Here is a 12,572-nt window from a genome sequence, read left to right as displayed (position 1 = left end):
AAATTTTTCAAAAAAACTGTCAGCGAAACCTCATTAATCATTACTCTTAGAAAGCTTCTTTGAGGAGTATCTTCCAGACTAGCTTGGTGGCTTCAACCATTAAAAGCTAAGTGAAGGATTTTATGGTAGTTCTGGAAAAAGGCATTTCCTTATTGTTGTGAATATTTGCTGAGCTGCTGTGGAAATCCCATTTATTGTCCAAGTATGTTACTTATTTTTTGTTATTGTACTTTTTGTAATATATCTTTTGACGTTTATACATACTGGTTTACTTTTAAAGGATGAGCCCTTCTTCTAACACCTTGTCTATGTTATCTTGTAAACCACTCTTGAGATTTTTTCGAATTTGTGTTTTTCCTTTCTTTTGGTGATTCAAAGATATGTTAAATTAAGTCTGAAGAGGTCTGATTATGCTGCCAGGCAAATCCAGGCCCATGGTCATTGGTGTCTGGGTGATACTCTGTGTTTTGAGAGTCCTCTGTAGGGGCAATTTGACATTCCAGTGAGATCAGAGGCTTAATTGGACCTCCTTGCTGTAGACTTCTTCAAGGAGAGATTTAATATTTCATTTGAAAAAAAATAATTAATGAATCAGTGATTTCATTCAGTTCACAGTACTGCCTAAGGAAAATTCTGACCTCCAGGAAAAAATGCGCTTTCAGTCAACATCCCCTTCTGTCATGTCTTCAGGTGCTGGTGACTTTGCAAGCTTCGGGAAAGGACATATATTGACAATAAATAGTTGTATGAAGAATGGTCTGTTTTGGGGTTTTTTTCATCCCTCTGTGGAGTTTTGCTGTTTCTGATGTGGATAATTCAAAATACAGCCCTGCTTTTGAAGTGGAAAAGACTACACAAGAACTGGCTTCAGATTTTATTGACCCAAGGTTTATAAAGGGCAAGTGTAGGGTACTACACCTGGGGAGGAATCACCCAAAGTACCAGTACAGGTTGGGGCTGACCCACTGGAGAGCAGTTCTACTGAGAAGGATCTGGGAGTCTTGGTGGATGACAGGTTGACCATGAGCTGGCAGTGCCCCTGCGGCCAGGAGGGTCCATGGTATCCCAGGATGCATCAGGAAGAGTGCGGCCAGCAGGTCGAGGGAGGTGATCCTGCCCCTCTGCTTGGCCCTAGTGAGGCCACATCTGGAGTACTTTGTCTAGTTCTGGGCTCCTCAGTTCAAGAAAGACAAGGAGCTACTGGAGAAGGTTCACTGGAGGGATACAAAGATGATGAGGGGTCTGGAGCATCTCTCATATGAAGAGACAATGTGAGAGCTGGGCCTGTTTCGTCTAAAGAAGAGAAGACTGAGAGGGGAATCTTTTAAATTAATTTAAATATCTTATAGGTGGGTGCCAAGAGGATGGAGCCAGACTCCTTTCAGTGGTGCCCAGTGACAGGATGAGGAGCAATGGCCATAAACTAAAACACAGGAAGTTCTACCTCAACATGAGGAAGAAATTTTTTACATTGAAGCTGGCAGAGCACTGAACAGGCTGCCCAGGGAGGTCATGTAGTCTCTCTCTCTGGAGACATTCAAAACCCACCTGGACATGTTCCTGTGTATCCTGTTCTAGGTGACTAGCAAGGGGGTTGGACTGGATGATCTTCAGAGGTCCCTTCCAACCCTAACTATTCAGTAATTTCTATGATCTCTGTCATAAAAGTGGAGTCAAAAGGACAGAATTTAGCTCTAGACATCACCAACAGTAACGCCTTGGCTTTCTTTTCTTTCTTTTTTTGTGCTTAGCCTTGAGCCGTGGGTGGAAGATGGAGTGTATAGCATGCACTTTTGCTGTCTCTGGCACTCTCTGTTTCTTTCCTACAGGAAAACAGGAAAAGTCTCATTGTAGACTGAGACAAGCTGGATGCCCCTGCAGATAACTCATGTGACAGTACCCAGATCTAATATTTTTGAACAAAGCAAGAAGTCTTTAGTTCAGGGAAGAAAAGTAGCATCCTCTCCACCCTACTCCTCCTATGCTTACTGCTATCTCTGTTTTATGTAGAAAGTGTCCTGCAGGTGTAACATTGAGCAGTTTTTCTGATATTATGTTCAATCTGTCTCTCTTGATACTCAGTGATGTAATATTTCTAACAGAAAGAACCTTCCCACTCATGAGTGGTTTTCTTGCTATGTAATTCCAGTCCAAGCAAATTTGATCCAGCAAAAGATCCAGAATGACAACACGCTGACTCCTTTCCTTGCTATGAAAATTGTTAGCTGCCACCAGGCCTATGGAGATTAAAAGGAATTGTCAGCACCACCATTAATGCCCTTGCAGGTCTTCAAGCAGCATTAACATGGACAAATGTCACTGTAGGCATGACACATTTCAGACTAGAAACTGGCTTTCCGTAAGGAGTACCAAAGGTATTCTGTTTTTTTCTTTTCTCTCCCTTCATAGCCTCTTTAGCTACTGTTGTGCCTTTGCCCAAGTGTTCAGTCCAAATCCATTGATCAACAATTTGCGAAGGAGCTATGCCTGCTTCCTCATTGTCCTATATCAACAGTAGAATATCCATAGTGAATTCATTAGTCCATTGTTTCTTTCTTGCAGTCTCCATCTCTGAGGAAATGCTTCAGTCTATTGTCACTCTTTTTAGTGTTGGTGTTTTATATAGGATAGCAATAAAAAGTAAAAATAGTTTTCCTGCCTACAGACAACTTGAAATGCTTTTATAACTACTGTTACTTTTTTCTCTGGCATGAAAGATTTTCACTGAGCCTTGATCTTGGAGATAAGTGCAAGTAACTGCTAAGAAGCGTGACTACCCTTATGTTAAGGAAAGGTACCATCACTTTCAGATTTATCTGCAAGTTCTTTGGAAGACTGCCTGTCTTGTTCTTGTGTCTTCTTTTAAGTTACTCATGGTAAATACATACAATATATATATCAGAAAATCATGCAAATTTTTCCTTGACTTTCTTGTCTTCCCCAACCCACTATTTCTCAGCAGCTTGAGTTGAGAAGGTTAGCTCAGGATGAACTAGGTGTAGACTGACTGGGGACTGTTCTTGGAGGAAAGTTGTGGTGATAGGATTGGAGTTTCTCCAGGCAACACAAGAGCAGATCTGCTTTGGCTCTTGACCTAAAGGGAAGCTGATGGGGGGTCACATGGCTGGGGAGTTGAATGGCTGGGGGCCGTGGGGCTGGGGAAAGGGAGGGCACGTGCGCTCTCCCAGGTGCTGAACAGGAACCATCATGGGTCCATGGCCAACCCTGGATGCCCCTGGCCTGTATGGCAGTGTGTCTGGCAGGCATTCCAGCTGGGGCCACACACGCTCTCCTGCTGTGCTTCCTCTCGTGGTGCACACAACACAGAAAGTATTCATTTTCCCTTTCCTAAGGTCCCACTTGTAAGTGCCTTTCAGATCATCTTGGAGCAAGAGCTTCCTCTGTCCACCTGCTAAACCAGCCCAAGCATGCTTCATGACATTGGTTGCGTGGTTGTCCAGGTCCTCTGACATAAAAGGCTTTGTTGGGGTTTTTTCCCTCCTTGGGTGAGAGTTATCAGAGACATGACATCCTTGCACTATCTCCAATTATTTCAGCTGCAGTTCCCTGACAGGGCACTAGTATTATGTTTTTAGTGTCATCTCTGGGTGCCTAACACTGTGTTGATTAGAATTGCTTTGGGGACTTTGCAGTGAATAGGAATGAGGTAAGCCAGCTACAAATGTGTCATTCTGGTGTGTGTCACATCACTGATAAAGATCGAAGGTGTGAGATGGTGGTTATGTGTGTGCCCACCTTATCACTAATTTGCTTGTGGTGGTAGTACTCCTATAGTGTGATGTGCAATAGCAGACAAATATGATGCCAAAAGACGGGGAGAAATGATTGGATTTGTTTGGTAGGAAGTGTTAATCACTGGCTGGTTTGCAAGTAAAAGTGCTAACTACTATGGGGTTTTTTTGTCTACAACTACCTATAAAGTGATTTCTACTTTCTATCCAGTAATTTAAGCTGGCACAAACTTGATTTTCTGACAAGTTTCCTCAAGCACTGAGCGTGGTAAAGAGTATTCACGTTCCTGTCATCCAAGGGCTGGCTAATAGACACATCACCAAGGGTTATATTAGATATTTCCAATACAACAGCACAATTTAGAGCTATTTTGACCACTATGAAGACAGCAGTTGGGCATCCTGAAGAAGTTACAGTGGATAAAAGATGGTGTGTGATGGTTGAGAGCTCTCAGCTCTCTTCCACCGAGATGGCTGTGGGTTTAATTACTGCAGGGTTTTTGTGGTGCCCTGACTAAGAAGGCAGTATCTATTTGTAGAGGGACTCAAGGCAGTGAATACCCAGCACCATCACCCAAGCTGGCCAAATCTAGAAACCACGTATAGAGACTGTGATATTTTCAAGAGGAAGAAGTAAGCTCTTATACTCCAACTGCTTCACCATGTTCCTCTTAACGAACCTAGTTGGAAGTTACATTCCTGACACTAGGTATTTTCTTTCCAATCCTATTTGGATTCAATGAGGGAAGTGGTTCTCTTTTTTGTGCCTTTTAGGGAACATGATACTATGTAAAATGCTATTGCTGTGTTTTGGAGAGGGTTAGTGATGGGTTTTTTGATTCTTCAGTCTTATTTACAGGTAATTCTTAGAATACTACTGTCAGTATAGCAAGGGCAATGTCTTCCCCTTGTTTAGATCTACTCCATGCCAATCTGAGGCCTGTCTAGGTAAATCTAATTGGAAGGCAGGAACCATGGGGATGTGTCTGAGCCAGTAACTGAGTCAGGCCTAAACAGTAGGTGCTTTGATGTTTTAGGAATTGTCAGAATTCTCCTGAGACCATATGCAAGAGGATTTGGGTACCTTTGGTGAAAATCTAGTGACTAGTCCCAGAGTTAGATCAGTCACCCATTTGTTGAAAGACGGTAAATCTGCATCATCCTTAGCCAAAGAAGTTCAGACCCGTAGTGCTTACCATTTTATCTGGCAGACACAACTATTGCCTGAAGCAAAGGTGGCATCTAAGGATTTGGAGGAGCAGTTGTGATTAAATGGGACTTTTCATTTCATAAAAAGAAGAAAATAAATTTCTGTACTCTTAAAGTGGGTTTTATCACATCTCTAATCTGACAATCAAATTTAGTTTCCTTGACTGTGAAAGCCTTGTGTAATATGGAGGAACTTTGGAAGGTAAAGCAGGCTGAGCTACCCATTGGGCCATTATTTCTCAAAGAAAACTCTTGAGTCAAAGCCAGAAAAAAATTCCTGTTGGATGCCTTTCCTCGCCTCTGTTTTGAAGCAGGATGTTGATTTTTTGATCTCTGAGTAGCATTTCAGGGAAATACCTGATTCTTGTTATGAGGTCTTCATTATGAAGGTTGTGCTGTAATTTTGGTACATCTGAAGGTTTTTTCCAGTATTATTCTGTGCCAGTATCTTTAATTACCTTTTTTAATGATTCTAAATTTTATTTTCTACCATACAAAGGTTGTTTTAGTTATTGTCTTGTTAATACCGTGCCTTTCAATGCCAAATGTATGTAATTCTTGATCGTGAGTTCAAAACATCATTATTGCGCTCATATTTTCAGCCCGTTTTATTTCTCTAAGAAAATAAGTTAAAAAATCTGTTTGGAATGAGTGAGTCATACTGTTCTGTTGTAAGAGGATATCTTTTTATTTGTTAGGAACTATTCTTATGCACATTTGCTAGATTTATTACCCAATAGTTACTTGGGTAACCAGTGCCTGTAATGAGCAGAACACATTGAGATTCCTAAGGAGTGTCCAAGAATAGGTCAATTCTTTTTCCTCTTTCAGATCTTGCAATAATTTAGTCTCTTTCCTGTTCTTCTTCCTTTCGCTATCACTAAAGGATATTTATGAGACATGTCCATTATCTTATTCTAAAGGAGCCTTCATACTCCATCAGAGCTTTGAATGTGAAGGAAATTAAATTTAAGGTAATCTTTAGGGAGTTTTTTGTCCTCTTACTCATTTCAAAAGAAAAAAGGCTTCTGAATTATGTGGAGTTTAAAACCATGGGAATTCCTACTGACTGAAACATAAAGTAATAACAATCTTCTTTCAGATAGAAAGTGATTGGTTTTTTGTTTGAGGGTTCAACAGATGTGCTGTAGAGGAGAAATTTTGTTGTTGAAGGAGTATGTTACAGGGAAAACATGTTCAGTTCAAAGTTTAAGTAAGGTTAAAGAAGTTTACTGATTTATTTATGATATGTAATTAACTAGCAATCATTGAACTATACTTTTAGGCTTAAGATCAGCAGATAACCACAATACCTGCCACTTATAAAATGGTAACATACAGCTCCAAATTTCTAAATTACCTTCTGTAACTGATCCAAATGTGTGCTGCATGCACATAGACATCCTTCTCACAGGCTATGGGTGTGTAAGCTCCCCTTATCTGAATGTACCAGACTCTCTGCCCATACACTCTCGCTGTAGGATACTTAGATACCCCCAGCCCCATGTGATCCAGGGCATCACCACCTCCTGCCACCCCCAGGAGATGACCCTGCACCCCAGGGTGTTGGTTCCAGCAGTGCCCCCATGGTGGCTGTGGGAGAGCTGGAGGTGGCTGCTGGGGGCACCCACAAGGTGGTGAGTGGCACTGCCAAGCCCCAGCAGAGCCCCTGGTGTGATGAGGCCTCATCAGACCCCATGGCACTGGGTCTGCCCATGTCACACCAGCCCTGATGGCTGCTGCTTCCACTCCAGACTTTCTACCCCTGTTACAAGTGTTAATGCTTTTGTCTTACCTCTTTTCAGGATGGGTCCTTCTGTATGAAAAGTATCATGGTCATTTCCTGATTACTGTTTATTCCAGCTGATGCACTTCCTTCCTTATTCATGGGATCACCTGGGGCAAATATTGTCCTGACAGTTTGGGGCACACTGTTTGCACTCACATCTTTATCTTAGCAGGCACTGTCATCTAAGCCCCTTGCCTGGGGTGGGCTGTGCAAGCACCTCTATGTTGGTGTCATAATAAAACATATAATTGGTCTGGAAGAATTTCACAGGTTAATGAAGTGTTACGTTTTGTCTCCAGGTGCTGAAGAAGAGGAGGATAGTGCAGTGATAACAACATCCAGAACGCTTCCAAAGTTACCAACTACTAGTGATGCATCTAGGGCTGAGACCACCACGGTGAAAATGCAGACCAAGGGGCCTGCACAAACAAAGGTGCGTGGCTGGAGAGCAACACCATTTAAAATTACTCCACTGTACCCTACTGATGGCTTGATGTTAACACTCTTTTATTTATATGGATTAAAAAGCCCCCACAAACTTTACTTAATGCTACTATAGCCTGTTAAATGAGTCCAGAGCTGTTTGGTTTCATTCCTACTAGAAAGTCTGCATAGAAATGTCTGGATTTCACATGATAGAAAAGAGAGATGCAAAAAAGAATATATCATGATACACAGGACAGTTTCTCATGATACTTTTGAGTCTAAGCTGTACCTTTTTTACATCTCTCAAAGAGTTATTAGAAAAGTCTGCGTGAAACTTCCCTTCTCAAGGGAGAATGCTGTGTGGTTTGACCGTAGTTTGAACACTTGCCAGATTCCATTAACTATTTCAGTATTTCTTTCTACCACCATAAGTAGTACTGTCCAAGTTACCTTCAAAGGCATTCTGCATATAACATACCTGATATATTAATTTCAGAATTGTTATTTCATTCTGAAGCTGTTATTCTGATAAACACAGGCAATATTAACAGCTCTTTGCTAAATATACGTTTGAAGGTTTTAAACTTACAGGTAGTGTTTTTCATTCTGACATCCTGATGACAAATAGATCCAGTTACAGTGTTGTCTAGACCATCTTTCTATGGTCTAAAAACTTTCTATGTGTTGTGTTTGGTATTGTGGAGTATGTGTGTGAAGCCACAGCTACATGACTGCCCATGACAGGCAGTGCTAACTTGACTGTGCTAACTTGTGGTGTGCCCTCTTTGTAAGCAACGCTCTGTTTCTCTTTTTGTGCCGCAGTCACCTGAAGAAATTGATAAAGAGGAAAGGTCTGAGGTGGATGCCAAGAAAAAGAGCGATGAGCCAGGGGATGACACGGATGTCTTCACTGAGAAGCATTCAGAAAACCTCTTTCAGAGAACAGAAGTTCTGGCAGGTGAGGCAGTGTTTGCCAAGGTCTATCTCACCAGAAATAAATAGAAAACAGAAGGGATTCATATAAAATAATGCAAACTCAACATCTGAGTTTTCTTGGTATATACATGGTATTAAACACATCAGTACCAAGTACATTAATAGTTGGTAGCCAGTGGTTGATTTGAAGAGAATGAAATGGGCATCTTCAGGAGATATTTGGTAATTAAGTCTATTGCTAATTGATTCAATGCCCACAAGTTGAATACTGCCAGCTGAGTATCTGAAGCTTCCACAACTCATAAAAGGAACTACAATTTGATTGATGCTTGCAATGAAGAAATGTATTTCTCACCTCCCAAGAGCACGTTGCTGTCTGGTCCATTGGTACAGATGGACACTGCCTGGGAGGAGCTCATGGCAGGTGTGGGTAGAGGGAGAGGGATTGATGAGCACCAACTGTTAGGGTACAGATACCCCTTAGGATACAGAGGGTCTATTTCCATGCATTACCCAGGGAGGCAAAAGATGGCCACCTTTGTTTTCACTACATATGAGGGGTTTTTTGGTGTAAGAACAGTGTTTACAGGTACACTTTCCCCCAAGTCCTTGGAAGGGATGTTGGGAGCCATGAAGTCACACAGTTTTGGACCACATCTTCCAATGAGCATCAAAATGTGAAATAGCATTAAATCCACATTAGTGGAAGCGTGTGGGTTTGCTCCTGAAGTCTAGTTGGAGTTGATACTTTGCACACACTCACAAGTGCAAGAAGTGTTCTCTCCTGTTATTCATCAATAGGAAATTCATTTCAATCTAGAGTCAGTGAAAACGGACAGAGAAAAGGGAAAACCCATTTCTTAGCTAGGGTAACAACATACTTCTTTTAAAGCTGAAAATGTAATTGTTGAAAAATGAGTTTGAAAGACAACTTTATGCTCTGGCAGTACTAGTGGCTTTCTTAATTGGGGTTTTGAAAAAATTCTAATAACTTTTTTAGAACTGTGGGTTGTTGGATCACTGACTTGTAGGTGGAATGTCCTTTTAAATGATTGCCTTCGTAAACACAAACAAGCTTTCTGACAATATATTTCAGGATACTAATAATGGAGACAGTTGCATAATGGAAGCCCTTTTCTGCAATTTGAAAATAATAGCAAACTCGTTGTGTGGGGTGAAAAAGAAGCATGGTGCTTAACTTGTTTTTCTGGCATATTGTAAATCTCTGTTTCTTTGATTACAGCTGTTATTGCTGGCGGAGTTATCGGTTTTCTTTTTGCAATCTTCCTTATCCTGCTGCTGGTATATCGCATGAGAAAGAAGGATGAAGGCAGTTATGACCTTGGTGAACGTAAACCATCCTGTGCTGCCTATCAAAAGGCACCTACTAAGGAGTTTTATGCATAAAATTCCAATTTAGTGTCTCTATTTATGAGATCACTGAACTTTTTTAAATAAAGCTTTTGCATAGAATAATGAAGATTTTTTTTTTTCATTAAAGAGCCATTACGGCACCTTTATGATAAAACCCCATTGTATTTAAAACTTTTCATGTATTCTTTTAAAAATGTAAAATTAAAACTTAACATTTGCAGTGTTCTGTGAATAACAGTGGCAAAGCATTATTTTATAAAACCATTGATGTTCACTGAATGATTTTTAAAACTTTATGCATAAATATAAAATAATGAAAATTATTGTTTTATCCTATGGTTCAATGAAAGTTGTTTAATTTTTGTCAGCATGTCTCAGATTGATCTTACAAGTTAGTTTTTATTTCATTAATTTATCTGTTTCCAAAAAATGCCTTTTTGTAGTTGTCACGGTGCAATTTGTCTTCAGATAATTCAGATAACAGTAACTTTTAGTGTAAATGTAATTTTTCAGCTATGTAAACTTTAACCTTCACTTTGTATAAATTTAAGTGTCAGATTATCAGTTTTACACTTTGCATTGTTTCTCAGCTTACCTGTAGCTTCAGTGAGATTTGTAACAGTAAATTAATGTGTAAAATTGGATTATTACTACAAACTGTATAGTCGTATTCTTACTAAACAAATCTCCTGTAAGGAAGATTTGGAGTAAGCTACTGACGAACCTAAGCAAACCCAAAGACTCTAACAGTATTTTGAGAAGTTGCTGCAGATTTCTATGGCCACTGTATTTGTTAGTTATTTTCAATTTGAAGGTACAAGTAGAGGTTTAAATTTTTGTTCTTTAAAAATGCATTTAAGTTGTAAACGTCTTTTAAAGCCTTTGAAGTGCCTATGATTATATGTGACTCGTCGCAGACTGGTGTTAATGAGTATATAACAGTAAAAGAAAATGTTGGTATTTTATAAGCACAGACAATTCTAATGGTAACTTTTGTAGTCTTACATGGATAGACATAATTGTAATTTGGGAACATAAACACTACTGAATAAATCATGTGGCCTAATACTGAGAATTCCATTGTGATATACTTTTGTATGCTTTTCATTTTATGTCTACTTGCTTATGTTCTAATGTCACAGAGTACATCTAGTAGATCTTAAAAATCTAGACCAAAAAAAGAAAGGCTGTTGATCAGACTTATCCTCACACCAGATTTATTGCTGAAGCGGCAGAGAAAAACGAGAATGTTCAATTCTTGCATCTGGTGTATGAGTTATGAATCATTTGACTTTTGCATTATATTTAATGGCAGTATTGATGCAGACCTGTTCTTCCTGCAAATGTTGTTTTCCCTACTGTAAAATTCAAAGGAATACCCTAGCTCATTTACTGTGTGTATTGGTTTTTGATTTGTTGTTTGAGTTTGGTTTTTTCCCTGGCCCGTTGGAGAATTTTGGTTTATTCTGCTTGGACTCCAGTAGAAGAGTTGAGACAAGTGGAATGTCTTCATAAGAGAAGAAAGAAATATTCCGGATAGAAGAGAAAAGGTTCTGTTGCTTAGACCTTAGAAAGGTGTTGGATAGAGGGACATGTGGCGAAGACGATAGTCTGCCTCCTTATATTATGCTTTGTAACAGACAAATGGCTTCGTCTTCTGCTCTGTTGACCTCCTAATTTTTTATTTTTGAGATTTCCAAACTATAGGTGTTCAGGATGTCAAGCTGAAGTACATCTCAGAAATGGCAATGTATTGTAAATAAGATCTGGTAGCTCTTCAGATAAGAGTTGCATAATTTGTATTTGTTGCTGTCCCAAGGTCAGTGGTCATTTAGGAACAAACAAATGCTATCCTGTGCTCAAATATTTAATATATTGCTTTTTACTTAACTGGCAAGTTTTTTGAAGCCATACAACTTCAGCAAGTAAAAACAGGGTAAGAATTTAACAGGTATATCTTATTGTGCAATATTTAGTGAACTTCAATTAGTAAAATAACTGCTTGAAATAACTGTGCCAAGAAAAGAAGATTTCTGGCAAATGCTGTGCCACTGCTGTAAAATAAAGCATTTGTTAAAGTGCCAAAATAAAGTCTACCATGCCTAAACTAATACTTTATTTGTATAGTCTGACATCCAGTTTTTTGAAGCCCACTTTGCTTAAGGTAGTAGATCTGAATTTCCTTTAAGGGTGCAATTAATATTGCCGCAAATACAGCTATAAATATTAAACACAAGATAAACTGACTCCTCCTTCTTCTTAAGCAAATTAAGTAGCTGTTTTGATCTTACTTATATATGTAAGACTCTGCCTCTATACCTACTGTACAGGCCACTTTATCCTACATAGACATCTGTCGTAATGAAGCAGGCTGCCAAATATTATGCTTGTCTAGTTTCTTCTGCATCTGTTTACAAACAGAAGCAATGGTAAAGTTTCAGCTTTATTTCACCATTCACCTTTTTTCCCCTACACATCCATTACCCACTCTGTTATATGCGGAAGAGTTAATGCTTCAGCTTTGTAGATGAACCTGAATATTCCAGTCCTCCCACCTCTCTAACAAAAACCTGAAACCTTTTTAACGTGCAGTAGGTGTGTTAGCAGAACGTATCATCTTGTGATCTCTTTGCCTTTCTGTTTTAAGTGCCAAACCATACTATTAGGGAAAAATTCTAAGAGTCTTGGTTATAAACATCAGTTCAGTTTTCATCAGTCTGAAAACCAGGCTGATGCACTCGGCTTCCAGCAATGCCGTTCAGAAGAAATCGGCAGCTGAATGTGCGTCTCTTATGCAGAGGCTTCCTAGCACAAGTTGGTCTTTGGTTTTCCTTCCCTTTTGTTCTCCCCTTCCTGGATGTGTTTCTAGCAATACTCTGGCTTCTCATGGATGTTGCTGGGCAGCTGGGAGTCTCAGTGCCAGACTCTGGGTGCTGCGCCGCCTGCCTGCAGCTAGCAATGGCTTCTGTACCTCTGGGATGGCTTTTCCTAGAGACCCTTGGCTCTGCTGTGCTGGAACCACTGCAGCAGCTCTGGAATTCCTCAGCAACCTGATACGGGGTCTCCTTGTGATTGATAGGCTCTAG

The 12,572-nt window shown here is 39.9% G+C and overlaps 1 protein-coding gene across 1 annotated transcript in view; it reads left to right on the top strand.

Moving 5' to 3' along the window:
• Window positions 1-11,604, top strand: part of SDC2 (syndecan 2) — a 60,476-nt gene extending 48,872 nt beyond the window's left edge. Inside the window, exons 3-5 of the mRNA XM_027717500.2 lie at window positions 7,050-7,183; window positions 7,999-8,134; window positions 9,356-11,604. Coding sequence (XP_027573301.1) covers window positions 7,050-7,183; window positions 7,999-8,134; window positions 9,356-9,519 — 434 coding nt within the window. The 3' untranslated portion in view covers window positions 9,520-11,604. The remainder of the gene's footprint in view (window positions 1-7,049; window positions 7,184-7,998; window positions 8,135-9,355) is intronic.
• Window positions 11,605-12,572: the final 968 nt, after the last annotated feature.

Source organism: Pipra filicauda, unplaced genomic scaffold, assembly GCF_003945595.2.
Source record: "Pipra filicauda isolate LSUMZ 115617 unplaced genomic scaffold, ASM394559v2 scaffold110_size2237424_pilon, whole genome shotgun sequence".
NCBI lineage: Eukaryota > Metazoa > Chordata > Aves > Passeriformes > Pipridae > Pipra > Pipra filicauda.
This window is presented reverse-complemented; position numbering and strand designations above follow the sequence as displayed.